At 37.5% G+C, this 27,625-nt stretch overlaps 1 protein-coding gene across 1 annotated transcript in view; it reads right to left on the bottom strand.

Moving 5' to 3' along the window:
* The window catches only part of LOC150084217 (nuclear protein AMMECR1-like), a 174,493-nt gene extending 147,022 nt beyond the window's left edge, over positions 1-27,471 (bottom strand). Inside the window, exon 1 of the mRNA XM_090375105.1 lies at positions 27,251-27,471. Within this exon, the coding sequence (XP_090231231.1) occupies positions 27,251-27,471 (221 nt within the window). The remainder of the gene's footprint in view (positions 1-27,250) is intronic.
* Between the last annotated feature and the right edge of the window lie 154 nt (positions 27,472-27,625).

Genomic DNA, 27,625 nt, shown 5'->3' with positions numbered 1-27,625 from the left:
TCAATCTTCTTCATTTGCGATAATACTGAGAGCTAGAATTGTGTTTTCACGTTATTATAGTGAAACGCGTTTCCCCTTCGCTGAAATCTGCTCTTCATTTCTATATTTAAACTTAGTCTCATTTGCATGTGTTGTGTTAGTTCCAATTTGTGTGTGTTGTGTGCTCTGTTATTGATTGATGCTTATCTTTTTTACTGTTTTAAATTTTACCACCCAAAAAAAAAAAAAAATGTCAGTGAACAGAAAGAGTGAATTTGAGTGTAAAAGATAAGTTATGAATAGAAATGTACGATAAATTAAACTTAGGCAATATGTCTCAAAGGGAAGAGGCAGTTAAATTAGGAGTGTCTCGGTCATCTTTATCAAAATTGTTAAAATCAAGTCACACATTAAACACTAATGTGATTAGTGAAACCAGAAAAAGGAAGCGTAAAGGGAAATGGCAAACAGTAGATGAAGCTCTATTTGTTTGGTTCAAACAGATCAGCTCGTTTAATGCACCAATCAATCGTAGCATTCGTCTTCAAAAATGCTAACGATTTTGCTGAAAAACTACACAAAGAGTTTAAGGCAATGGATGGATGGCTGACAAGATGGAAGGAGAGGCATGATATTGTTTACAAAAAACTTCATTGAGAAAAACAGGATTCCGATGGTTCTGCAGCTGACACCTTAACACAGTTTGCCCTCTTGGCAAACTGTGTTAAGCACTTATAATCCTGAAGACATTTTTAATACAGATGAAACTCTGTTTCATCTGTATTAAAGACCACTGTACGATTTTTAAAAATTCCTCTGTTTCTGCAGGAAAGAAGATGAAGGACAGGATTACAGTTCTTTTACCATGCAACATGATGGGAACAATCAAGATAAAGCCGTTAGTTATCAGTAAGGGTAAATCACGCAGATGTTTTAAAGGAGTAAAACAGCTACCTGTTAAATATGCCAATAATATCAACACTTCGATGACAGCTTCTTTATTTGAAGATTATCTTTATAAATGGGATTTGAAATTGGATTAGAAAAACAAAAAAATTGCATTGGTTTTGGACAACTGCCCAGCTCATCCAAAGTTGACTTTCAAAAACATTGAATTAGTTTTTCTACCTTAAAATACCACATCACTGATTAAACCTCTTGACCAAGGAATAATAAAAACCTTTAGGACCTTTTATAGATCGGATATGAGGCGAAGAATCATCCAGTCTATAGATGAAGGTTTGGTAACATCATCTGATATCGTAAAGCAGATAACTGTTCTAGATGCACTTCATATGACAATGAGTGCTTGGAATGAAGTTTCCGAAACCTACATTAGCAACTGTTTCAAAAAATGGATTAAATATTCATGATGGGCAACTAAGCCATGATATTAATTACATTGAAAAGCCTGAAGACATGGGTGAACAGGAGTTTAATGATTGGGTGGACATAGATGATCTATAAGTTACTACAGCTTTAACAGATGAAGAAATTGCCCAGCCTGTAACTGATATTTGAGCCAAGGAGGAGAAAAATGAAAATGAACCCGAATGAATTCCAGTTACAAAACGGCAAACTCGTGAAGATATAGCCGTTGTGAGGAGAGTGTTGGAAGAAACTGGTGCAAGTGATCGTGAATATAGACTGTTATACAATATTGAAAAATCTATAAATACTTTGTAGTGATAATTTATAGAAATCTAAAATAAGTGACTATTTTAAATTATAATCATATTACAAAGTGTTATGTTTAATTAATATGTATATCAATTAAGCTATGTACGTAAATATAAATTTATTTTTATTTTGCTAACCTTAAATTTATAATTTATATTTATAAATTTATTTTTATTTTGTTCGGAATGTAAAAACCAGAATATTCTTCCGATTTTTAAGTATCATTTAATTGGTAATAAACCTTTGGTAATAAAGTGTATCATAGTGTATTCATCTGTGACAGACGGATGGACAGACAGAAAACCAAGTGACATTATAAGGGTCCTTCGTTAGACTACAGACACTAAAAAGGTATCTGAGGTGGATGGAATCTACCAGTTATATTGAAGGACGCAAGCGAGGGAAGTCAGCAAACCCTTAGCCATGGACTGGAGATGTGCAAATATATCCCCAATTCACAAAGGGGTTTCAAAGGGTGACAAATAATTATAAACCAGTTAGTTTCCCTTCTGTTACAGAGAAAATTATGGAGTCGCTGGTTAAAGAGATGATAGAGGATCATCTAGACAAGACTGCAGCAACAGTTCAGATACAGAATGGGTTTGTTAAGGGAAAGTCTTGTCTGGCTAATTTGATTGGATACTATGATGTGGTCACAAAGGAACTGGATGCAAAAAATAATTTTGATATCATATACTTGGATTTTAGGAAACCTTTTGATACTGTTGCACATGGAAGACTGCTGTACAAATTGGAGCAGTATGGGATTAAGGGCAAGTTGCTACAATGGATAAAGGGATGGTTGAGTGGGAGACGACAGAGTGGTAATAAGTGGAAACTGCTCTTCGTGGAAGAATGTTATTAGTGGAGTTCCCCAAGGTTCAGTGCTGCGCCCATTGTTGTTTTGGGTATTCATCAATGATATTGATGAAGGTATATCAGGCTTAATGTCCAAGTTTGCAGATGATACAAAGGTTGGCAGGATTGCTAACAATAGTAAAGACATTATGCCACTCCAAATGGATCTAGATAAGTTGGGCCGAGAAGTGGCAACTAAAGTTCAACATTGACAAATGCAAAGTACTGCATATGGGTAGTAATAACCCCAGAGGAACGTACCAACTGTGTGGTACTACACTCAAGGAAGTGGAAAGTGAAAAAGACCTGAGGGTAATTGTGCAGTCAAATATGAAGTTCACTGAGCAGTGCAGACAGGTTGCCAGGGCAGGTCATGGAGTCTTGTCAATGATATATAGGAATTTTGCAGGGACAGGGAATTCATTATCCCATTGTACAATGCAATGGTCAGGCCACACCTTGAGTACTGTATAAAGGTCTGGAGGCCTCATTTTAGGATGGATGTAGAGTTACTAGAATGAGTACAAAGGGCAACAAGACTGGCAAGAGAAAGAAGGGGTGCTCTTACCAAGAAAAGCTTGTCTTAAGTTCTGCAAATTGCAGCACCTGAGAGTAGGCACATGTAAGGTGATTTGATTGAGCTGTATAAGGCCTTGAATGGGTTGAGCAAGCTGAATGCTGATTGGATTCTTCCTCTTGCTCAGATTAAGAACCTGAGTGGGCATAGATTCAAATTGAGGAAAGACAGTTGTAGAATAGATGTTCAGAAATTTGCCTTTAGCCAGCAGGTAGTTGATTGGTTAAACAGACTTACATCTCTTGTTGTGGAATTTGATAGCCTAAATAAATTTAAGGCTGAGCTGGACAGGCATTTGTAATGAATGGAGGGGTGAAATGGGAAGTTTTTTTTTTTTTTTGGCTGATGCTGCATAAGCTTGCTTTCTTGCATCGTATGCCTCTACTAATGCTAATGCTATTGCATTTACAGCCTCAGAAAATGTTGCCCACATGTAATAAGCTTTGAATGTGCAGATAACTCCCTGATCCATTGGTTGAATCAAAGCAGTTATGTTTGGAGTGAGGTATACTGCAGGCCACCTTGACATTGTCGTGCAGATCATCTAGATATTTAGGATGACTGGGAGCACTGTCAAGGAGCATTAGTATCTTAAAAGGCACTGACAATTGTAAGCAATATTTTTAGACTTCAGGGACAAACACAATTAGAAACCATTCTTTGAACATGGTTATTATCAACCAAAGGGCCTCCGTAGCCAAGTGGTCAGGAGCGGGAGTGCAGTAGCACATGCTCTTTGAGTAGACGGGGGTTCAAGCCCCTGACTGCTGAATACGGTCGATCTGCCAACCCGCACTGGACCAGCGTGGCAGATTATGGTCCATTTCCCTCAACATGAATTGTTGAGGAGGCTTCCATCCTGCAGTGGGTTGATAATGGCTGCACTTTACTTTTTTTTTTTTTATTGTCAACCAGGCCTTTGAGTTAGCCCTGAAGTGTACAGGAATGATTTTTTGTTAATGCCCTTAAAGCCTCGCAGATTTTCTGAGTAATAAAACACTAAAGGTTTAAGTTAATAACCCGCTATGTTATCCCCCCCACTAAAAGTGCTACCCTGCTTTTGGCAGCTTTAAACTGACTTTTCTTCAATAGAAAAATCAGTCCTACCAGGCATTTTTTCAACAAAGGCTAATCTCATCCACATTAAATATTTGTTGCAGCCAATAAACTCTACTTCTTATAATCTCGTCCAATTTGTCCTTGAATTTTTTGGCAGCCTCACTATCTGCACTTGCTGCTTCACCACTTATGATATCCTTCTCTTACAGAACCTTACAGACTAATGTTATTAGTGGAGTCCCTCAGGGCTCAGTGTTGGGTCCATTATTGTTTTCTGTATTTATAAATGATATTGATGATGGTATATCAAGCTTAATGTCCAAGTTTGCAGACGATACAAAGGTCGGCAGGGTTGTCAAGGACACTACGCTGCTGCAACAGGATTTGGAAAGGTTGAGCAGATGGGCTGAGAGGTGGCAAATGAAGTTTAACATTGACAAATGTAAAGTACTACACATGGGAAACAGCAACCCCAGAGCAATGTATCAACTCTGTGGTACTTACTACACTGACAGTGGTAGAGAATAAAAGGGACTTGGGGGTGGTTGTGCAGGCAGATACGAAGTTCTCTGAGCAGTGCAGACGGGCTGCAAGAGTATATATATTATCAACAATAGCAGAAACCGAAGATATCCAGTCTGTTGTTTGCCTATTAGTTTTAACACTGTAATAAATGTTGCCTGTCCTTACTTTATTCCTAGAGATCCTATAAAGCAGCATTTCCCAAACTTTTTTAGTCACGGAACACTTTTCATCTCACAATATATTTACAGATCACATATATATTATGGAACGCTTGCGAAACACAAGTTTAGCGGGAGCCAAAGAACTGTTTGCTAATATTTTATTACATAAGACACACTGTGCATCGGGAGCATCTTCATTTCCACACATGTATAGCTAAAATTCAAAGAACCATCATCATACTTTCGTTTTGGTCTTTTATTAATTGGTTCCTGTTTTTTCACTTCGGATTTTTTGGGGAACAAAAGTCTGTGATTGTTCATCCTCACTTTGAAGTGTGACAATATTGTGTTGGTTTTCATAGACCACAGTTGCAATACTAGAGATATTTGCTTCTAGTTTTAAAGTTCCTTTTTTCAACCAAAAATCCATTTATTTTAATAATAATATTTCGAAATACTGATAATTATAAAAAAAAAAAACAAAATGTATACAAGGAAGCGAGTTTAGTTATGATATCGGTTTGCTTCCCCCTCTCCATCAATTCATGTACTCCAGGCTAAATCACATACGAATGGCATATTAGACCACTACATTGCTACTTTTTCGTAGATGTCATTACCTCTACACATACTTCTCTATGCAAAGCCTGCCAACAGTGTTCCTTGGTCTATTTGATTATTAGTCTATGCCAGTATATAAATAACCAAAAAAAATGTTAAAAATGATACAAAAATGTACACTACAAATATGCAAAATTTATTTTTATTATTATTTTTTTTTTTTTAATTATTAGTTACCATTTTTAATGGAACACTTGTTCACATCTCACTGAACACCAGTGTTCCGCAGAACACTGTTTGGGAAACTCTGCTAAAAAGTAACCCCACCAAGTTTCTTTATTCCCAGTCTCTTCAACAAATTTTTGCCAATAATTCTGTTTATGGTCCATCATCACTTTATTATACTGTCTCTTTTTGTTCTTATATTGTTCTATATTGCTGAACTTCCTCAGCTGGCCAGATTCATCTCCTTTAATACTCTCTTCTAGTGTAATTAGTCTCTCTGCAGAGTAATGAGAGCTCCTCTGTTCACCATGCAACTATTATAGAGCCTGTTTTCTTCCTCTTGCTTGCATACTCCAATGCCCTATATAAGGCACTTTAAATATACGACATATTCTGTTGTTGTTGTTGTTGTTGTTATTTAGTTTTTAGGAGCATTGGCAACTAAGGCCATATTGTTCTGGGGATATGCGGTGGTCATTTCCTGACCTTTCCGCATCCTCCATATTTGGTGGTCACGGACTCGAACCCCGGTCTAATCAAGAAGCATGTGCTACGCACTGCTGCTCCTGCCCACCTGGCTATGGAGGTGCCATGACGTATTCTAAAGCATTTAAGTTATCAAGGTGTAAATACACCTCTCCTTCAAATTCTATTTTAAAGCCTATTTAAACTTTTCTCATTTGATTATTTTAACTAAAAATCTTGCAAACTATTAGTATTCTGAAGATCAGTATGTGCTTTTATTACATAGTGTAATAAAAGCACTGCTCTATGACCACTTTGTGTAAAACCTGTAATAACTTTCCAAACACCATATTGTCCATATTTCAGGATGACAATGTAACATCTATGTTCAATTGTCCATTTATCGTCGAGTGAGTATATGGCATTCCTTCTACGTTATGTATACTAATGTTGTAAATAAAAATATGTAATCTCTTCAAGTAGTCTTTGCTCTGGCATCATTATAGCCACTGTGACGTAACATTGATTTGGCATTTGAATCCATGGCTATTAACATTTTTAAATTACCAATTACATTCAAAACCATTTATATATAATTTAATTTCATTCGTGTCTTGAGATGTGGACAATACGCTGGTATTAGGTAAAATAGGATAGCCTTAGTATTAATATACAGTGGTACCTCGACATATGAGTTTAATTTGTTCCGTAACCTTGCTCGTATGTCAAATTGCTCGTATCTCAAAGCAATTTTCCCCATTGAAATTAATTGAAATGCCATTAATCCGTTCCAGCTCCCAAAAAACCACCTCAGTTGTTTTTGTTAAGTGTTTTTGAATAAGAAAAATGTATTTACAAGAAGAAACATTTATTTATAAATAACAAATACATATTCTATAGAAACATAATAAAAGAAAAGGTGAAGTGCTTACGGAAGGGTATAATTTTCATCATTGGTCTTCGCTTTTTTTGTCACGCTTTGCTCATTTTCACCTGCAGATCGTTTAAAAAAACTGTCCAAGGAGGTTTGTTTCTTCCTCCCTTTCAGGATATTGCGGAAATGTATTAGGCAAGTTTCGTTGAACAACTCTGATGCACGACCAGTTGCAACTTTTTCGGGGTGATTTTTATCCACGAACTCTACAACTTTCTCCCACCCAAGATCTCCTTTATATTTCTTGTAGAGATAACCTTCTCCATCTCTGGCTCCTCTTCAAAACTAATTTTTCGTTGAACCACCATATGCTGCTGCGAATGTAGATCGTGTAACTCCTCGGTTGTCAACTCCTGAGTCTGTTCCTCGACAAGTTCGTTCACATCTCTCTCATCCACCTCCAGACCCATGGATTTTCCCAGAGAAACAATCTCCTCTACCACTGACACTTCGGGTTCCAATCCTTCAAAAGCCCTTTCAGCTACAGCCTCAGGCCACAGCTTCTTCCATGCAGATATTAAGGTCCTCGTTGTAACACCCAGCCAGGCCTGATCGATAATTCTTAGGCATATCACGATGTTAAAGTGGTCCTTCCAGAACTCTCGAAGGGAGGTTTGTGTTCTCCGTCACTTCAAAGCAGCGCCGAAAAATGTGCTTGGTGTACAACTTCTTAAAATTAGAAATCACCTGCTGATCCATGGGCTGCAGGATAGGAGTGGTGTTGGGTGGTAGGTAGAGAACCTTTATAAACTTGAACTCTTTGAGTAAATCATCTTCGAGATTTGTTGGGTGAGCAGGGGCATTGTCGAGGACGAGAAGGACTTGCATGGGTAGGTTGTTTTCCTGTAGATATTTTTTAACAGAAGGGCCAAACACCAGGTTTATCCACTCCACAAAGAATTTCCTGGTGACCCACGCCTTCGGATTTGCCCTCCACATAACTTGTAGTTTTTCTTTTAAAATCTTATGTGACTTAAAGACTCTGGGATTTTCCGAATGGTATACTAGCAGAGGCTTGATTTTGCAGTCGCCACTCGCATTGGCGCAAAGTGCTAGAGTTAATCTATCCTTCATGGGTTTGTGACCTGGCATCGTCTTCTCCTCTGCCGTTATGTAAGTCCTATTCGGCATCCTTTTCCAGAAAAGCCCTATCTCGTCACAGTTGAAGACTTGCTGAGGGATGTATCCTTTGACTTCTATCAGTTCGGAAAACGTTTTGATGTAAACCTCAGCTGCCTTCACATCCGAACTTGCTGCCTCACCATGCCTGACGACGGAGTGAATGCTGGTCCTTTTCCTAAAGTTGTCAAACCAGCCCCGACTGGCTTTAAACGAGTCTTCCGATTCCTCGTTTGTGGAAGTGTGTGGGATCTGCTTCAGCAAATCACCGTAAATCGCTCGTGCCTTCTCACATATGATACTTTGTGTTAAGAATCCTCCTTGAAGCTGCTTCTCTGTCACCCACACCATCAGTAGTTTCTCCATTTTCTCATGGAGAGAGGTCCGGAGCTTAGAAATTATTGTAACGCCCTTGGCTGGCGTTATACCCTTTATCAACTTCTGTTTAAGCACAGTACATATCATTGATGTGCTACGCCCGTACATCCTCGCCAAGTCAATTACTCGCACACCTTGCTCATGTTTTTCTATGATTTCACGCTTTAATTCAATAGACATCATCTTCTTCTTCGGACCCATGGTTATAAAAATAAATTTGATAATGTTTTGTAAATGTACAAAAAGCAAAAAACGCGAACCCAACTTATCAAAAATGCTACGAAAACGAGAGAAACAAGCACACAGACTGAGGTCTAGTCTGAGGTGGGAGAAACTGTTAGACGCTGCACATGACCCCAACATGCGCCCCGCATGTTGGGGTCGTGTGCAGCGGTGTAGTGTGCGATTCCTCGTATCTCAAATCTTGCTCTCATCTCAAAGCAAAATATCGCTCGCTCGGCGGCTCGTATCTCAAAACACTCGTATATTAGGGCACTCGTATATCGAGGTACCACTGTATATTCATGTTTTATTCTCCATACACATACCATTCATTACAGTCACATCCATTCCTGGTTAAAAACAACAATGGTGGATTTAAATTAGTAGATTGAACTAACTGCACTGACACAGGAATACCCGCAATTATAGATTTTGAGCTATTAACATTATTTACATAATAAGTCCATATAGGACAATCAAATCTCAAATTTTTTTCATTTTTTTTTTTTAAAAGTGTAATTATTCTATAGAATTTTTATACAGCGGCTGCCAGCAGTAATTAATTTAGTTTTGCATTTTTGTAAGTTTCTTTCATCTGACATGATATTAAAAAAAAAAAACACTAACCATAGTTTTAATCTTTTATATTCTTGCTTATTTGGCTTAACTATTATGCATTAGTATTTAAATTTACATTACACACCACTACATCCCCCCAAGTGAATGAGAAAAAGATGAATGAGTGAAAATAAAAAAATAAAAAGAAAACACAGAGAGAGAGAGAGAGAGAGAGAGAGAGAGAGAGAGAGAGAGAGAGAGAGAGAGAGAGAGAGAGAGAGAGAGAGAGAGAGCGAGAGCGAGAGCGAGAGCAAATTTCAACTCTGAATGTTGTCATGTATTATTTTCCCGCACAAGAAGCTTCACGGGTAAAAAGTTCGTAATAAAGAATACACAATGTATTATTATAATGACGTTTTCCCACTTAATGCATTTTTAAATATAGGAATTATTTATTTTTAATATTAAAAAATATTAAACAATATAAACACTTGGTAATCGAACAAGTTAGTGCCAAGCATCATCATAGTAAACCATTGAAGTAGGTTAAATGGTATCATTTTTGATGTACATGCATCTCATATTGTGAATGCCTTCACGAGTTGCCCTGATATTGCACTACCTCCAATAAGCAACACTTCACCAATGGAGAAGACTAATGTTACTTATTCTCAGCGGATACCACCACCCAGAGATTGTGGGGTGATGGTATCTGCCAAGGATCTATTAGCAAAGTGCTGCCTATTCCAGAATCCACTGTCAGAGCATTGCTTATTCAAGGTAGTTCACTATCAGGGCAACTTATTGTGAAGGCACTCACAATATGAGATATAACAAAAACAATGCCATTTCACCAACTTCAGTGTTTACTACGAACTAAAATGATGCTACGCATTAACTTGTTCGATTAGTGAATTTTCCGTAGTCCAAGGCGTTTTAATCAAAATGTTTCCGCTAAAACATTTTAGTGGAAACATTTTGATAAAATGGAATTGACATATTTTGCAATTGTTTTCATTGATATCCATAATTGGATACATAGACCACGTTAAGCTTTAAATTCTGATGGTTGTGAACAGTTCAGAATTACTTAGTGGATTGTTGCTGTGTCTTATTGTAATTTAAGGTATGTTGAACCTCCAAAGGAGCTCATCCTTCCAATTTGTAATGAGTTTAATGAACAGAATGTTAAGCAATCCTCAGTTTAAAAATGTTTCCCATAGGCAGAGTAAAATAATTATAAATTCTGAAATAGTACTGAAAAATCATCTTTAACTTATGTATCTTTTCTTTTTTTTTTTTTTTTTGTGTAGTTAACATTTCATACCCTTAAGACATTTTCCCTTCTAAGAAGTTCTAAATCTCCAGTTCCTTTTATTTATTTATTTTATTTTTCTGTTAGGCTATATATATATATAGCCTAACAGAAAACTAAAATAAATAAATATTATAAAATATAAGAAAAAAGTATAACAGTCTTTAGTCTCCCCCCACTCTAACTAAAATGACCAAGTGCACCCCTAACAATGCCAGAAAGTTCTAATCAATATCTAAATTCGATCGCTTTCTTGTAAACCTCTTTCGGCCTTCCCAAAATCTGGTGTTCACCCCCCATTTTTTTTTTTTTTTTTTTATATAGTCCTTGCCACTGAAATCCTCGGAAATTACGTGGCAGGGCCTGCCAGAGTATGTAAATAACCTACTGGGTGCATGATCTACCTGCTTGTGGCAAAGTGTGGGTCCCAATAGGTGCCCATTGGCTAAATGGTCAGAGAAACAATAGAACATAACACTACACAACAAACCCCTCCCCACACACTTAAATCTCTGGCCTCCACAGAGTTCTGTGTCACACGTACAAAGAATACAATGCGGAAATGGGGGAAACCTCTAGTGCCATCAGACAACTAACACACTTTACTTTACATACAAGGTAGGATTGAAAAAAATTCCAAAACTAAATTTTTACTTAAATACCATAAGCAGAGATAATTATGCAATTACACATAGACTTCAAAAGATGACCCTAGTTATTTGTACATTAATTCATTAATTATATAATTGCAAAATGCTTCTTCAAGGTTCCTTAATATAGCTTCCATAACTTCTACTTGACTGGAAAATCATCATGCCATTGAATTCTTTAGTTCTCAGAAAAAAAATTCAAATGGCACAGGGACAAGAGAAGGAGAAGGGCATGTAAGTTCTACTGAGTTTCAAGAAATTTCTATAATCTCTCACAAGAAATTACACTATTTGTCATTACAAATTAACACACCATTCAATGCTGCCAGCAGTCTTCTGACAGAAGGATGTTAGAAGAATTCTGAACAATCTCGATTCCAAGAAAGTTCCGAGTCCTGATGGCATTATTATTATTAGCTATATGGTGCAAGGAAGCCTGAGGCTTATGTTGCAACAGCCAAAAAAAATTCCCAGGCTACCCTGGGAGAGAGAGAGAGAGAGAGAGAGAGAGAGAGAGAGAGAGAAGTGGAAAGGAATCACCAAGAAAGAGAATGATGGTATCCAGCTCAGAACCTTGGGTGTGGAAAGCCCATACTCAACAGAGAAATAGAGTGGGCTAGTAAAATCAGAATGTCTTATAATGGGGGATTTAAACTTCCCAGATATTGACTGGAACTTCTGGGTTGGTCACTCACACACTAGTAAGACTTTTTTGGATTTATTGGATGATTGTTTTCTGCAGCAGCATGTTCGAGAGGCAACCAGAGAGGGTAATACTCTTGATCTGGTTATCAGCAGTGATCATTCGTGTATTAAGAATTTGCAGATAAAGGAACCACTAGGTGGCAATGATTACAGTGTACTGATGTGGGATTTACTTAAAGATATAATTACCATCACGGGTAAAGGAAAGGATTTTTGCTTCCATAAAGGTGAGTACAGTGGTCTCAGACAGTTTTTAAATTCTGTACAGTGGGATCAACTGACGATGTTACCAGCAGTAAATTCTAAGTGGGAAGCATTCAAGGAATTAATCATGGATGCTACTAAAAGTTTCATACCTATTAAAAAATATTGTTCAAGTTTAGGCTTAAATGGTTATCAAATGTGACAGAGAAGAAAAATGCATGGGAAAAATGCATGTTACCAGCAGTAAATTCTAAGTGGGAAGCATTCAAGGAATTAATCGTGGATGCTACTAAAAGTTTCATACCTATTAAGAAATATTGTTCAAGTTTAGGCTTAAATGGTTATCAAATGTGACAGAGAAGAAAAATGCATGGGATGTATATAAATTATTAAGCGACTCAGAAGCCTATGGCAGATATAAGCTAGTCTGTAATCAGGTAACAAAGGAGGTTAGGCAGGCGAAGGCAGATTACGAGAAATCTTTAGCAAAAGATGCTAAGAAAAACAGGAAGGATTTCTTTACTTATATAAACTCTAAAAGGAAGGGGAGGAATCTGATTGGTCCACTTGATACCGATGGTTCGACTGTTGATGATCCTGCTCAGATAGCAAACTGAATGAGTATTTTGCATCTACATTCACACATAAGGAATTATTAAGGTTTGAAAATGGCAGAAGGTTATCAAATTGTAGCAGGGTGCTTAATGATTTTGTAATAACTGAGAGCAAAGTGGAGGAGAAATTGTTGAAGTTAAACATAAGAAAAGCACCTGGGGTGGATGGGATCTATCCAGTTATATTAAAGGAGGTGGCAAACTAAGCAAACCCTTAGACATAATTATGAGAGCATCCTTGGACTCAAGGGAGGTCCCCACGGACTGGAGATGTGCAAATGTAGTCCAATTCACAAATGGGGGATCGAAGGGTGACAAGTAATTACATACAAGTTAGTTCAACTTCTGTTCCGGGTAAAATAATGGAGTCACTGGTTAAAGATGCATTGCAGGATCATCTAGACAAGACTGCAGCAATAATTCAGACACAGCATGGATTTGTTAAGGGAAATACACTAGCTGATCCAGAAGCCCTCTAAAATGTTACCAATAGGTTTGGTCCGGTGTACTAACTAGCGGCCGGCCTGTGAACACCGTTTTAGAGCTGTACCCTCAAAATGTAAGGAAGATTGGATCTCCCCATGATGTTCACATTAACCTCAAAAGTCATCAGTCATACCGCATGATGGAAGAGATGGGGAAGGGTTGACCGGAACTTAGCTCTGGAGAATAAACATGGGTTCCACCACTTCAAGTCACTATAAGCAAAGTGGTGGTATTGCTCCAGTTGATGAGAGTCATCTACCACCTAGTAATGAAGTAGATGATTCAGATTGGTGCATTGGATATCGATGGTTCAACTGTTGATGATCCTGTTCAGGTAGCTAACAAACTAAATGAATATTTTGCATCTACATTCACAAATGAGTACTTATTCAGGGAGGGGAATGCCAGAGGTGTATTAAACTCTGGCAGTAAGCTAGATAATCTTGTTATTTTGTTATTTGGTTTTTTTTTTAGGAGCATTAGCAACTAAGGCCATATTGCTCCGGGGATATGCGGTGGGCTTTCTCTGACCTTTCCGCATCCTCTGTATTTGGTGGTCACAGGCTCGAACTCCGGTCTAATCAAGAAGAGTGTGCTATGCACTGCTGCTCCTGCCCACCTGGCTATGGAGGCGGCTAGATAATTTTGTAATAACTGAGAGTAAAGTGGAGGAGAAATTGTTGAAGATAAACATAAAGACACCTGGGATGCATGGAATCTATCCAGTTTTATTAAAGGAGGCAGCAAAGGAAGTAAGCAAACCCTTAGCCATAATTATGAGAGCTTCCTTGGACTCAGGGGAGGTACCCATGGATGTGCAAATGTGACCCCAATCCACAAAGCAGAATGAAAGTGAGACATGTAATTGTGGACCATTTAGTTTAACTTCAGTTCCAGAAAAATTAATGGGGGCACTGGTTAAAGAAGCATTGCAGGATCATCTAGACAAGACTTCAGTTATAGCTCGGACATAGCATGGATTTGTTAAGTGGAAGTTTTGTGTGACCAATTTGATTGGATACTATGATGGGGGTCACAAAGGAACTGGATGCAAAGAATAATTTTGATATCGTATACAGTCGATTCTGGTTATTTGGGACACATCGAGATTAGTGCATTTTGGCCCATTTAAGCAGCTGCCCCAATTATGCAAAGTTTCACATAAATAGTTAAAAATACAGCTTTACGATTGATTTTCTGTACGATCAAAATCATGTTACGATGGACTCACCATAATAAAGTACCATTTACTATACTATATGTAGCAAGCACCAGTCATTATGATCACATTTGTGAATTATTAAAGTTTAATTTTATTAACCAGCGATTCTAATTAGCAAAAATAGGAGGAATATTATCCACAGGATATAAAAGTAACAATATACTGTCATCATCAGCCATTTTCAATCCACTGCAGGATTGCCTCTCCAGCAACTTTCCAGTTCCTTCTGTTTTGTGCAATGGCCACCATTTACTACACACAAACTCTTGAATTTCATCTATCCATCCATCTCCGCCGTTGTCTTCCAGGTTTTCTTCTAGCTCCTCTTGGGTACCATTCTGTTATTTTCTTAGTCCATTTGTCATCATGACTTTGAGCTATGTGTCCTGCCCAAGACCATTTTAGTTCTTTAATTTTGATAAGAATGTCCTTTACTTGAGTTTGCTTCCTAATTCATGTGTTTCTCTTCTTATCTAACAGTCTGATTCCCAATATAATTTGTTCCATTCTTCGCTGTGTAGTTCTCAGCTTCTCTTCCATTCTTTTGGTGAGTGCTCAAAAATTTCAATGTATACTCCCCACCATGACTTATGGAAGTTTCACTTCCATAAGTCATGGTGGGGAGTATACATTGGTTCATTATTTTACGTTTCAGACAAACCGGGATATTACTCTTCAGTATGTGACTACATTTCCTGAATGCTATCCATCCAAAATTTATTCTTCTCTTGACTTCAAGCCATTTATCATTATTACAGCTAATAACTTGTCCCAGATAAGTATATAACTCCACCTTTTCAATTACTTCTCCTTCAATCATTATGTCCCTTTCTGTGGCACACGTGTTCATCATTAGTCCAAAATCCTTACTAACTCTGCACAACTGATTAAGATTTTCCTCTAATTCTTTGGGATCGTGGCTTATGACCACAATGTCATCTGCAAATCGTAAATGCTTTAGGTACTCTCCATTCACATTGACTCCTTTCTGCAACTAGTCTAATCTTCTGAAAGCTTCCTCAAGGGCAGCAGTAAACAGCATCGGAGATATTGTGTCTCCTTGTCGAACTCCTTTCTTGATTTTAAATTTCCTACTGTCTTTGTCTAGTCTAATAAAGGAGGTAGCATTCTCATATATTTTCTTCAAAATTATAATATATGGGGTATATATGCCTTGTCTTTCCAATGCCCGAAATATTGCCTTATGCTGAATAGAGTCAAATGCCTTTTCATAATCCACAAATGCCAGGCATAATGGTGTTTTATATTCATTTGCTTTCTCCATTAGCTGTGATATTACGTGAAGGTGATCCATAGTTGAAAATCCTGTCCTAAAGTCAGCTTGCTCTTTCGGTTGATTCTCATCAAGTATTCTTTCTAATCTGTTAATAAAGACCCTTGTGAACATCTTGTAGATGTGGGATAACAAGCTAATTGGTCTATAATTTCTAATTTATCTCCTTTCTTATGCAGCAAAACTATCATTGCATTATTCCACTGCTTAGGCATCACACCTTTTCTAATGCATTTTGTGAAACGCCTTGCCAGTTTTTGTGTTATGTCTCTTCCTCCCAATTTTAACAACTCTACAGAACTTCATCTTCCCCAGGAGCTTTCTGATTCTTCATTTTCTTCAATGCGTGTTCTACCTCATCAGGAAGAATATTGGGCATGTCGTATGTGTTGCTAATTTGCAATCTATCTTCCCCACTGCTGGCATCATTCCCTCACTCCTTTTATAATTCTCTATAGTACTCTTCTGCTATCTGAATTATGCCTTCTCTGCTGTTTATAAGTACACCATCACTGTTCTTCAGTTTCAGTATCATTTGTCTTTCTGTATTACTGCTCATGGCTGCTGATTTAAGTCCTTTGTTTTCCCTTAATGCTTGTTCTACTTTTCTTGTGCTAAATCTTCTTATGTCCTTTTTTTTTTTTGGTAGTTGTTGGCGCATTGGCTTCTGTGGCCATAATGCACCTCCCAAGGTTTTTGCAGTACTTTGATCTAAGCCCGAGGCGGGATTCGAACCCGCGACCTTTGGGTTGCCAGGCAGGCACTTTACCCACCCGGCTAGCCCGGTCGGCCTCTTATGTCCTCTCTGAGTCTCTTTCTAATGGCTTTGCATAACACAATATACTCAATTTTCTCCTTGTCGGTGTTTATCTTGCTCTTCACTTGTCTCCTTTGGTTCATCACAACAAGTGTTTCTTGACTAATTTTTTCTTCTTTGGATTTCTTTTTCCCTATAAGTTTCTTGGGCTTTATCACTTTCATAAAGTTGTAATGTTCCTCGTCGATATCTTGGTCCTGAGCAGTCTGCAGAAGCTCAAACTTGTTCTTAAGTTCCAGTACATACTGCTTTTTCTCCTCTTCTGTTATCTCAAAGACCTTTGTATTATTTACTCGAGTCAGTTTTTTCCTTTCCTTTCCTACATCTATATAAAGTGTACATCTTACCATTCTGTGATGACACATACTACATTTACGATATATCTTCTGTTATTGAGGATGAAGTTGATTTCATTAGTTGTTAATCCATTTGGACTCTTACACTTTCTGTTCACCCTTTTCTTTTGTCTTTTTCGAGCTTTAGCATTGAAGTCCCACATAATAATAGTGTAGTGGGTTTTCTACTCATCTAGAAGACTCTCAATTTCGGTGTACATTTCTTCAACCTCTTCATCATTGTGGCTCGATGTTGGTGCATAAATCATTATAACCTTTAGCTTGTAGCTCTTAGAAATCTTGAGTATTATTCTTGACACCCTTGGTGATGTACTTTTGAATTCCAAAATGTTGTTTTTTAAATCTTTATGGATCAGAAACCAAACTCCACCTTCACTCCTTTCACTGTTTCCATTGGTGTACAGCAGATTTCCACTTGATAAACCTACAAGTGATTCGTTTCTTCTTCTTGTTTCAGCCAAACCAATGGTTGTCAGATGAACTAATGAGACATGTGGCAGAGAAGAAAAATGCATGGGATACTTACAAATTAATGGGTGACATGGAAGCCTATGATAGATATAAGTTGGTCTGTAACCAAGTCACAAAGGAGATTAGGCAGGCAAAGGCAGACTATGAAAAATCCTTGGCAAAGGATGCAAAGAAAAACAGAAAAGAGTTTTTTACATACTTGAACTCGAAAAGGAAAGGGATGAATCAGATTGGTCCACTGGATATTGATGGTTCAACAGTTGAGGATCCTGCTCAGGTGGCTAACAATCTAAACGAGTATTTTGCATCTACATTCACGCATGAGGAGTTATTCAGGAAGGAGAATGATGTAGGTAAAGTAAACATTGGCAGTGAGCTGGATGATTTTGTAATAACTGAGAGGAAAGTGGAGGAGAGATTGTTGAGGATAAACATAAAAAAGGCACCTGGGGTGGATGGGATCTATCCAGTTATATTAAAGGAGGCAGCAAAGGAAGTATGCAAACCCCTAGCCATAATTATGAGAGCTTCTTTGGACTCAGGGGAGGTGCCCATGGACTGGAGATGTGCAAATGTAACCCCAATTCACAAAGGAGGATCAAAGGCTGACACAAGTAATTATAGACCTGTTAGTTTAACTTCTGTTCCAGGTAAATTAATGGAGGCACTGGTTAAAGAAGCACTGCAGGATCATCTAGACAAGAATTCAGTTATAGCTCAGACGCAGCATGGTTTTGTTAAGGGCAGGTCTTGCCTGACCAATTTGATTGGATACTATGATGTAGTCACAAAAGAACTGGATGCAGGGAATAACTTTGATATTATATATTTGGATCTTAGAAAGGCTTTTGATACTGTTGCACATGGAAGACTGCTGCACAAATTGGAGCAGTGTGGCATTGGAGGCAAATTGCTGCTGTGGATAAAGGGGTGGCTGAGTGGCAGAAGACAGAGAGTGGTAATCAATGGACACTGCTCAACGTGGACTAATGTTATTAGTGGAGTTCCTCAAGGTTCAGTGTTGGGTCCGTTGTTGTTTTCGGTGTTTATGAATGATATTGATGATGGGATATCAAGTTTAATGTCCAAGTTTGCAGATGATACAAAGGTTGGCAGGGTCGTTAAGGACAATACTGACGCTATGCTGCTGCAACAGGATCTGGAAAGGTTGAACAGATGGGCTGAGAGGTGGCAAATGAGGTTTAACATCGACAAATGTAAAGTGCTGCATATGGGAAACAGTAACCCCAGAGCAACGTATCAACTCTGCGGTACTACACTGACAGTGGTGGAGAATGAAAAGGACCTGGGGGTAATTGTGCAGGCAGATATGAAGTTCTCTGAGCAGTGCAGACGAGCTGCAAGAGTAGCGCATGGTGTCTTGTCAATGATATACAGGAATTTTTCTAGCAGGGATAAGGAGGTGATTATTCCCTTGTATAAGGCAATGGTAAGGCCACATCTTGAGTACTGTATACAGGTCTGGAGGCCTCATTTCAAGAAGGGTGTAGAGCTGCTGGAACGGGTACAGAGAAGGGCAACAAGATTAGTAAATGGAACAAAGGGTTGCTCTTACGAAGAAAGGCTTAAGTTTTGCAAATTACAGAGTCTGGAGACTAGGCACCGGCGAGGTGATCTGATAGAGGTGTATAAGGCTTTGAATGGTTTGAGCATGCTCAATGCCAATGGGATTCTTCATCTTTCTCAGAATAATCACCTCAGAGGGCATAAATTCAAATTGAGGAAGGACGGATGTCGGATAGATGTGCGGAAATTTGCCTTTGGCCAGCGGGTGGTTGGTTGGTGGAACCGACTTCCATCACTTGTTGTTGAAGTTGATAGCCTAAACAAATTTAAAGCTCAACTGGACAGGTATTTCGAACGAACGGAGGGGTGAAATGGGAGTGGTGTGTTTTTTTTTTTTTTTTTTGGCTGATGCTGAATAAGCTTGCTTTCTTGAATCATATGCCTCTGCTAATGCTAATGCTAATGCTAATGATATTCCAATTCACATTTTCTAATTCCTTTTCCAGCTCTAATATCCTGTTTTCACCGATGAGCGATCTTACATTGTAACAGGCCAAGTTCAGTTTATAATACTATATTAAGTACAAATTTACGCTTTATTATGTTACCAATTAAAAAATTAAATGATACATGAAAATCCGAAGAACATTTTACACAGGTTAGCAAAATAAAAGTAAATTTATGCTTTCGTGCATAGCTTAATTAATACGTACTACAATATGTACATATTAACTAGTTGACATTTCTATTCACTGACATTTGTGGGTGAGGGTTAAAATTTAAAACAGTAAAAAAAGATGAGCAATCAATAACAAAGAACATGGCACACACAAATTGCAAGTAACACAATACGTGCAAGTGAGAAAGGAGAACAAGTTACGAAGCTTAAAAAATAGGAATGAAGAGCAGATTCTGAAAATTAATTTTTTATATGATTGAAGCACTAACATAAAAACCCATTAAACAGGGACCTGCTAATTGTTTTTATTGTTTTATGGTGGTGACCTCCAGAAATCTGACGGAACCTATGGTATGGTCAGAGACAATTATAGGGTAATCTCGAGTGCCATGGTTTCCTACCCCAATTAAATGGCATGTTGTCCCAATTAAGCGACGTAAACCCTGGCTATTTTCTCGATTGGGTTCTGTTCTTTAAAATTTGTCCCAAACAAATGGCTGCTCTGATTAACTGGTGGCCCAAATAACCGGAATCCACTGTATTTGGATCTTAGAAAGGCTTTTTGATACTGTTGCATGTGGAAGATCTGCTGCACAAATTGGAGCAGTATGGAATTGGAGGCAAACTGCTGCTATTGATAAAGGGATGGTTGAGTGGTAGAAGACAGAGTGGTAATCAATGGCCACTGCTCTTTGTGGACTAATGTAATTAGTGGAGCCCCCCAGGGTTCAGTGCTGGGTCCATTGTTGTTTTCTATATTTATAAATGATATTGCTGATGGTATATCAGGCCTAATGTCCAAGTTTGCAGATGATGCGAAGGTCAGCATGACAGTACACTGCTGCAACAGGATTTTAAAAAGTTGAGCAGGTGGGCTGAGAGGTGGCAACTGAAGTTTAACATTACATTTGTCAAAGTACTGCATATGGGAAGCAGTAACCCCAGAGTAACGATCAACTCTGTGGTAGATTGACAGTGGTAGAGAGTGAAAGGGGTAATTGTGCAGGCAAATATGAAGTTTTCTGAGCAGTGCAGACGGTCTGCAAGAGTAGCTCATGGTGTCTTGTCAATGATATACAGAAATTTTTCTAGCAGGGATAAGGAGGTGATTATCCTCTTGTATAAGGCAATGGTCAGGCCACACCTTGAGTACTGTATACAGGTCTGGAGGCCTCATTTTAAGAAGGATGTAGAGCTGTTGGAACGAGTACAGAGAAGGGTACAAGATTAATGAATGGAACAAAGGGTTGCTCTTACAAAGAAAGGCTTAAGTTTGCAAATTACAGTGTCTGGAGACTAGGCACCTGTGAGGTCATCTGATTGAGGTGTATAAAGCCTTGAATGGTTTGGGCATGCTCAATGCTCAAACCATTCAAGCATGCTCAATGCTGATGGAATTATTCCTCTTGCTCAGAATAATTGCCTGAGAGGGCATAAATTCAAATTGAGGAAAGACAGTTGTAGGATAGATGTGCCGAAATTTGCCTTTAGCCAGTGGGTAGTTGATTGCTGAAACAGACTTCCATCTGTCGTAGAAGTTGATAGCTTAAATAGATTCAAGGCAGAACTAGACAAACATTTGGAGCAAGTGGATGGGTGGAATGAGAAGGTGTTTTTTTTTGGCTGATACTATATAAACTTGCTTTCTTGCATCATGTGCCTTTGCTAATGCTAAGGCATTGTTACTTATTCTTGGTAGGAGCCATCACCCAGATGGCATTGTTTCAAAGCTAGTTGGCTTTTCATCGGTGGGTGGGCAGGTACCCTGGTATTGCAAGTGAAACATTACTTATTCGAGGTAGTGCAATACATTGGCAACTCATGAAGAATGAGTAGATATGGTGTATCTACACCGATATTATATAGTAATGTTTATTATGTACTTGTACATAGTAAAAAATGGATGAAGGAACTGAAAAATGAGAAAATAATGTTATTAGACATTTTTTATTATGTTTCACAATGTAAGGTTAAGTAAAGTTTATTGAAGTTACACTATTTTTCAGTTGTACAAATAAAGAGCGAATCCACAGTAAATTTTTTTTTGTCGTACTTTTTCAGATTAAAGTGTGTCATAGCATTTAGTTGTGTTTAACTTCCCCATTAACATTTGTTGCACGATCATGAAGAAGATCGTTCTCAAAAAAGAAAAAAAAAAAGTACTTGGTCAATTTTCTCGAGGGAAAGAAAGCTTTAATTCTTTAATTTTCAAATCCTCGTAACTGTAGGGACTCTGACAATGAAGATTCGGATACCGGGGACCCCCCTGTACTTATATAACACTGTTAGAGAATTGTGCAACCATGCATAACACGATAATTTTGAGCTTTTGTGCAGGGTTTTTCTCTGCTGCTCTGCTGGATGTAATTTTTCAACATTTCCATTGTGTTTTGTGAATCCCCACTTTTGCCTTGCTAATCGTTATGCAAAAAAAAATCATTGGAAATCCATGTTAGGTTCTTTTCTATTGAACTTGTGGAAAAATCTATATTTCAAAGTTTTATCTCTATTGGATAACGTGCCAGGCCATCTAAAAGATTTAAGTCATCCAAATGTTGTTCCTACCACCTAATACAACTTCTTTAATTAGATCAGTGGTTTTCAACTGGGGTGCTGCGGCACACTAGGGTGCCCCAACAACATTCATGGGGTGCAGTGTAATTTGGGTTTAAGTTACTTAAAAAAAGTTATTTTTTTTAAATTTGTATATTTATTTCATTATAAAAAGGTGTACGGTATCCATTGTACCATATCTTTTTATTTTGTGGTGATCTATAATTGATCTTTATTTAGTACCTCTATATAAAGAATAAAATTATTATTATTATTTTTTTTTTTGTAGTTGTTGGCGCATCAGCTTCTGTGGCTATAATGCACCTCCCAAGGTTTTTGCAGTACTTTGATCCAAGCCCGAGACCTTTGGGTTGCCAGGCAGGCACTTTACCCACCTGGCTAGCCCGGTCAGCTTATAAAATTATTATATAGGTATATATTAAAAGGTCGAAAACCACTGTGTTAGGTATTTCTTTTGGCCTAGGGGTGCTGTGAAAAGATTACTGGGGCAAGGGTGCCATGCACCGAGAAAGCTTGGGAACCTCTGAATTAGATCAAGGCATATCTACCTTTGCAACTCATTACATCAGAAAATCGTTACGATGGATTTTGGAAAAAAATTGATTCCGAATTAATTGATGTAAAATTGAAGTGATGGAGACGTGGAAACATTTTTCAATTGTGGACTGTATCGGAATCATAGGTTTATCGCTCAAAGAAGTAAAACTGTCAACATTAAATGCGTGTTGGAAAAATGTAAGGCAGAGTCAGTTCATTCAGGAAATATAGTCGAGCCAACAGAAAATGGAATCCATGCGATAGTGTATAGTGTGTTTAGGGTATAATGGCACCACGGGTTCCCCCCCCATCTCCGCGTAGCATACACTGTCGCATGATACAGAACACTGTGGAGGCCAGAGATTTAAAAGTGCATGGATATTGTAGTGTTGTGTACCATTGTTCATCTGACCTTTTAGCCATTGGGCACCTGGTGAGGCCCATCATTTGCTACACTATGCCCCTGGGAGGCAGGTCAGGTACACCAGCATTAGATATTTACTCTGGCAGGTCCTGCCATATAGTTTTCTGAGATTTCAGTGGCTAAGACCTGTTCATGCTTATTTCATACTTTGCAATATAGGACTTGCTAAGTCGGTATGAGGGGAAGGTTTTGATGATATGACTACTGAAGCCCTCGTGGATAGCACAGTTGGCAGAATTGCCATCATCCCCACACCAGATGGAAAAGACCGAAGTTCGAATCCCGTCGATGAGGGGAGGAATTTTTATGGGTCTTTTTCACAATGTGGCTGAATTAGTCGATCTCAGGCGAGGGTAGCATGGTTTTTTTCTCCTGGAAACTGAGGGGTTTTTATCCAGAAAAATAGAAAATTGACCTCAGAACACACAATTTGAACACAGAGCAACTTAGCCTTAGTTGCCAATGATCCAAAAAAAAAATAAAAAATTACTGAAGACATTCAAGAATTACTGGTAGAAAAAGAGGCTGCTGAAGTGCATTTGGTGGAAATAGCATCAGACGCAAATCAAATAAATTCAGAGTACGATAGTGCAGATGAAAATTCTGAACTTCCAAATTTTACACTAAAGAGTATATGGAAAGGCATAAAGTTAGCCGAGCAATTAGAATCTTATTTTTTGAATTCAAATTCTGCGACTGAAAGGAACCCAAAGTTCAAAAGGAAGCTTCAAAATTGCTTAGTTCCATACCATGAAATTTACAAAGATCTATCAAGCAAAAGCAAACAAACCCAGATTACTGATTTTTTAAAGAGAGCAGAAGATACACAAAATCTAGAATGGTGTATTTTTGTCAGTTTTGTTAACAAAATGGTGTATTTTTGTTAGCTCTTGGAGCGTAACCCCCTTTCTATACTGGTTCTTAGTCCCGTATAACACTGTTTCGCACTACACGAGATTTTATAGGAACCTGACTATCGTGTTATACGAGGGTTACCTGTATATCTTTTGACTTTATATCGGTAAAGTCCTTTTATTCCAACCACATTTCTACGTTATAGATATACTCTCTCTTTTCTAACGCTACTCTTATGTATCTCTATGCTCTTATTTTTTTAAAATAAGACTATAGAGGTCACTATTTCAATATCTATTTCCACTTCTTAACAGCTTTCTATCAAGTCTGTTATGCTGCTATAAATTTCTTTATCCTGTAGCTAAGTCACTAATGTACTTTTGCGTTAGATACATTCATCTACTCTACTAAATATGTGCGTTTTATTTTCCCAGTCTTCCTTCCACTACGTATTACTTGAAAACTTCAGGTATCGTTCCCTTTCTTATTATACTTTCGGTTTTGGTTCATTTCTAGGCCTATTTTGACTTACATATTTTTTCGCCTGCTTTTCATTTGGTATTCATCTTCTTTTTATACTAACTCTTACAAAGCCCTTAGTAAAATGTTGAGCTTTACAACCCCAGCTAGCTCAGTATGTTTTAATAACTTTTTCTATACTTTATACCTTTCTACCCATTTGTAGAGCTATTAGTGCAATACGAGGGTGATATGAACGTTCCAACTATCCTCATTCTATCGTTATTTTCGTCTTTATTTAACTACGCCTTTATCCCTTCCCCATCCTCAATTTAATACCTTCCCCCTATACCATGTGCTTGTTACTATTTATTTTAAATTCTTCTAATCTCCACAAAATTCTAATGCTAAATTTATTTTAATTCATCTAATCTCCACAAAATTCCAACACCAAAATATTTTTCTAAATTTACTCAAATACTTCACAACCTTTTTCCCACTCTGAAAACACGTAATTATATATTTTTCAGCCTTATCCTTATTTTTACCTTAATAATTTTCATATTATTGACACTGCATTGAGACTACCTTGTCCATACTGTAAAAGAATGTGCTAATTTTTATATATATATATATATTTATTTTTTTTCCCCCTTTTTGGCTTTATTTCACATTTCTTCTACGGTTATGGACAAGTACAGAAACAGTTCCTGATACATGGTTAGGTGTAGTCCCCTGATAAAATACCTGACCATGTATCAATATTAACTACTGCTGACATCAGACTGCATTTTTGCCATCCCTGTATTCGACTTATAACTAAATTTGCCCACCCATATCTGATGAAAGCTCTACCACCTTTTATTTTCTTTTACTTTATTTTGTTTAATCATTTGGTATTAATAATTTTACTTTACAGTTCCTTCACCTCCAAATTGGCTTTGCAATTCAGTCCATAATTTTCTTAAATCATCATAACTTTTAGGATTTTAACATTCTTTTACCTTTTTCAAATCTACATTACTTCTTTTTAGGGTCCATAGTCTAACGAAGAACCCTTATGTCACAGCATTGTATCTCTGGAACCACTCATTCTATTGACTTGAAATTTTGCATGGGTTTGTACATCACGTGGGCCAACATAATGCCATATTGATCATTGTTGACAAAAATTTGTCTGAGAAATATGGGTAAAATGTGTGTGTGGGGGGGGGGGACAAAAAATGTTGTCGACAACCTATAGCTTATTATACACCGTTAGAAAGAGCTCAACGAGTAGGCTTAAAATATAATTTTAAAATATTTTTAAAATCAAAAATGGTGGCGCCAGACAGGAAAATGTACGTAATTTTTGTGTCCCCTCCCCCTCTATTTCCATCACTAATGGAACTAAAAATTTAAAAATCACATTAGCCATGTGTTATTCGATGCTTATCAAGGGAAACTATTCCGATTGAAATCTATTATTTACTTTGTGTTAAAATTAAAAAACCAATTTTTTATTGCACTTCGACAGCACACTTCTTTGTACTAAGTAACTATCCTTTTGGTGACAAAAAGGTTGCTAAATAGTTAACAATTCTATAAAGGTAATTTATAAATTTTGCGATGAGAAGTATTTTTTTAACAATTTTCAAAGCTGGAGTTGTCCCGGCAAGGAGGTACTCGGAGAGTCAGGCAGTGGTAGGGAGGTGCCTGCGTGGTGTCTTGTACGGCCCTCACCTGCCAGTCACTTCTCCCACCCTTGTCATTCACAACAACTGGAAAGACTCAAATAGACAATGTTTTCGTTAGTTCCTCAGTTTTAGGTCAAGCCTAGAAACAAGTACTAGAAACGTTTTTCAGTTACTGTACTTTTGCATCCTTTACTGCTGCTTTGCATATTTTGGTGCATTTGTCATACCTTGCTTATTCATTTTTGCTTTTTATTTTTCCATCAACTGTAACTTTGACTTTAAATTACATTTAATATATATATGCATATTAAAAAATATGACAAATAAAAATAAAGATGATGGTAGTGCAAAACTAGTTAGTATTACTAACTTTGGCATTTATTATTATCATTATATGTGTGTGTGTCTTAACTAATACATAATAATTTATTATTTCTGGTAGGAAACGTTTTTGGATTAAATGGTGCATCAAAATAATTTTCAACATGTAACACTTTTAAACTACATTAAATTCAAAGAATTCATGAAATAACAATACTGAAACCCAATTATTGATTGGTGGGGACTGATTAAAAAAGGAAAAATGATCAGGACACATCAATCCTTCTGTGCATCACATACCCACTGGGCAAAAACTTTCTTTTCATTAGTAAATGACATCTGGAAGTTCAGTCTCAAACCGGTATATATTTTCGAAATGTGGTTATTATGTTAATTTTTATTCCAATCAGCACTTAAGAAACACTGCGAATAAAAAATAAAAAAAAAAATCTAGAACCTTAAGACCTATCTGGTCACTTATAAAACTACTATAAATATGTGTGAGGTTAAATGTTACATAAGACTTTTTAATACAAAAAGGACTATTATTCGAGGTAAAAGTAAAACTGATTGGCCTGCCATTCACACGTGAGAAATCCACACAGCATATAAAACTGGCTTCTAGCGAAACTTCCCAACAGATGGCTTCCCTTTCACACCTGTCGAAGCTACTCCAGGTTAAGAAATAATTCTACTGCATTTTCGCCCACACATAACAGCGAAGAATCAACACAGAGGTTAGTGAAATACTGTATATACTTACTAACTATCGTTTGGAAAGCTGGGCGTCTTCGGGGGATCAAACTGGTTAAGATGGCAATACAGAACGTCAAAGCAGAAAAAACACATTTCAACGCAAACAACCATTCCATTTTTGTAAATGCTTGGCTGATAAGTATGCGAATGAACAATGGACCCATTACAACACGGGTTAGCATGATTATTGAGCTTCTGCTTCTTCGCCCCACAACAACCAGCCGCCATGACTATAAACCCCCAGCTTCCCCACCAATGAAAGCGCCACTACACACCAGCCATGCGTATATGGGCATTTTCTGTACGACTAATGCGGTTGCAAGGTCACCATACAAACTGATATGTTCAAAAAGGAATAATAAAAAAAAAAAAAATTAAGAAT

This window comes from Mastigoproctus giganteus, chromosome 6 (assembly GCF_048544385.1).
Source record: "Mastigoproctus giganteus isolate SK-2022 chromosome 6, ASM4854438v1, whole genome shotgun sequence".
NCBI lineage: Eukaryota > Metazoa > Arthropoda > Arachnida > Uropygi > Thelyphonidae > Mastigoproctus > Mastigoproctus giganteus.
Note: the sequence above shows the minus strand (reverse complement) of the source record. Positions and strands in the feature narration are given on the sequence as shown.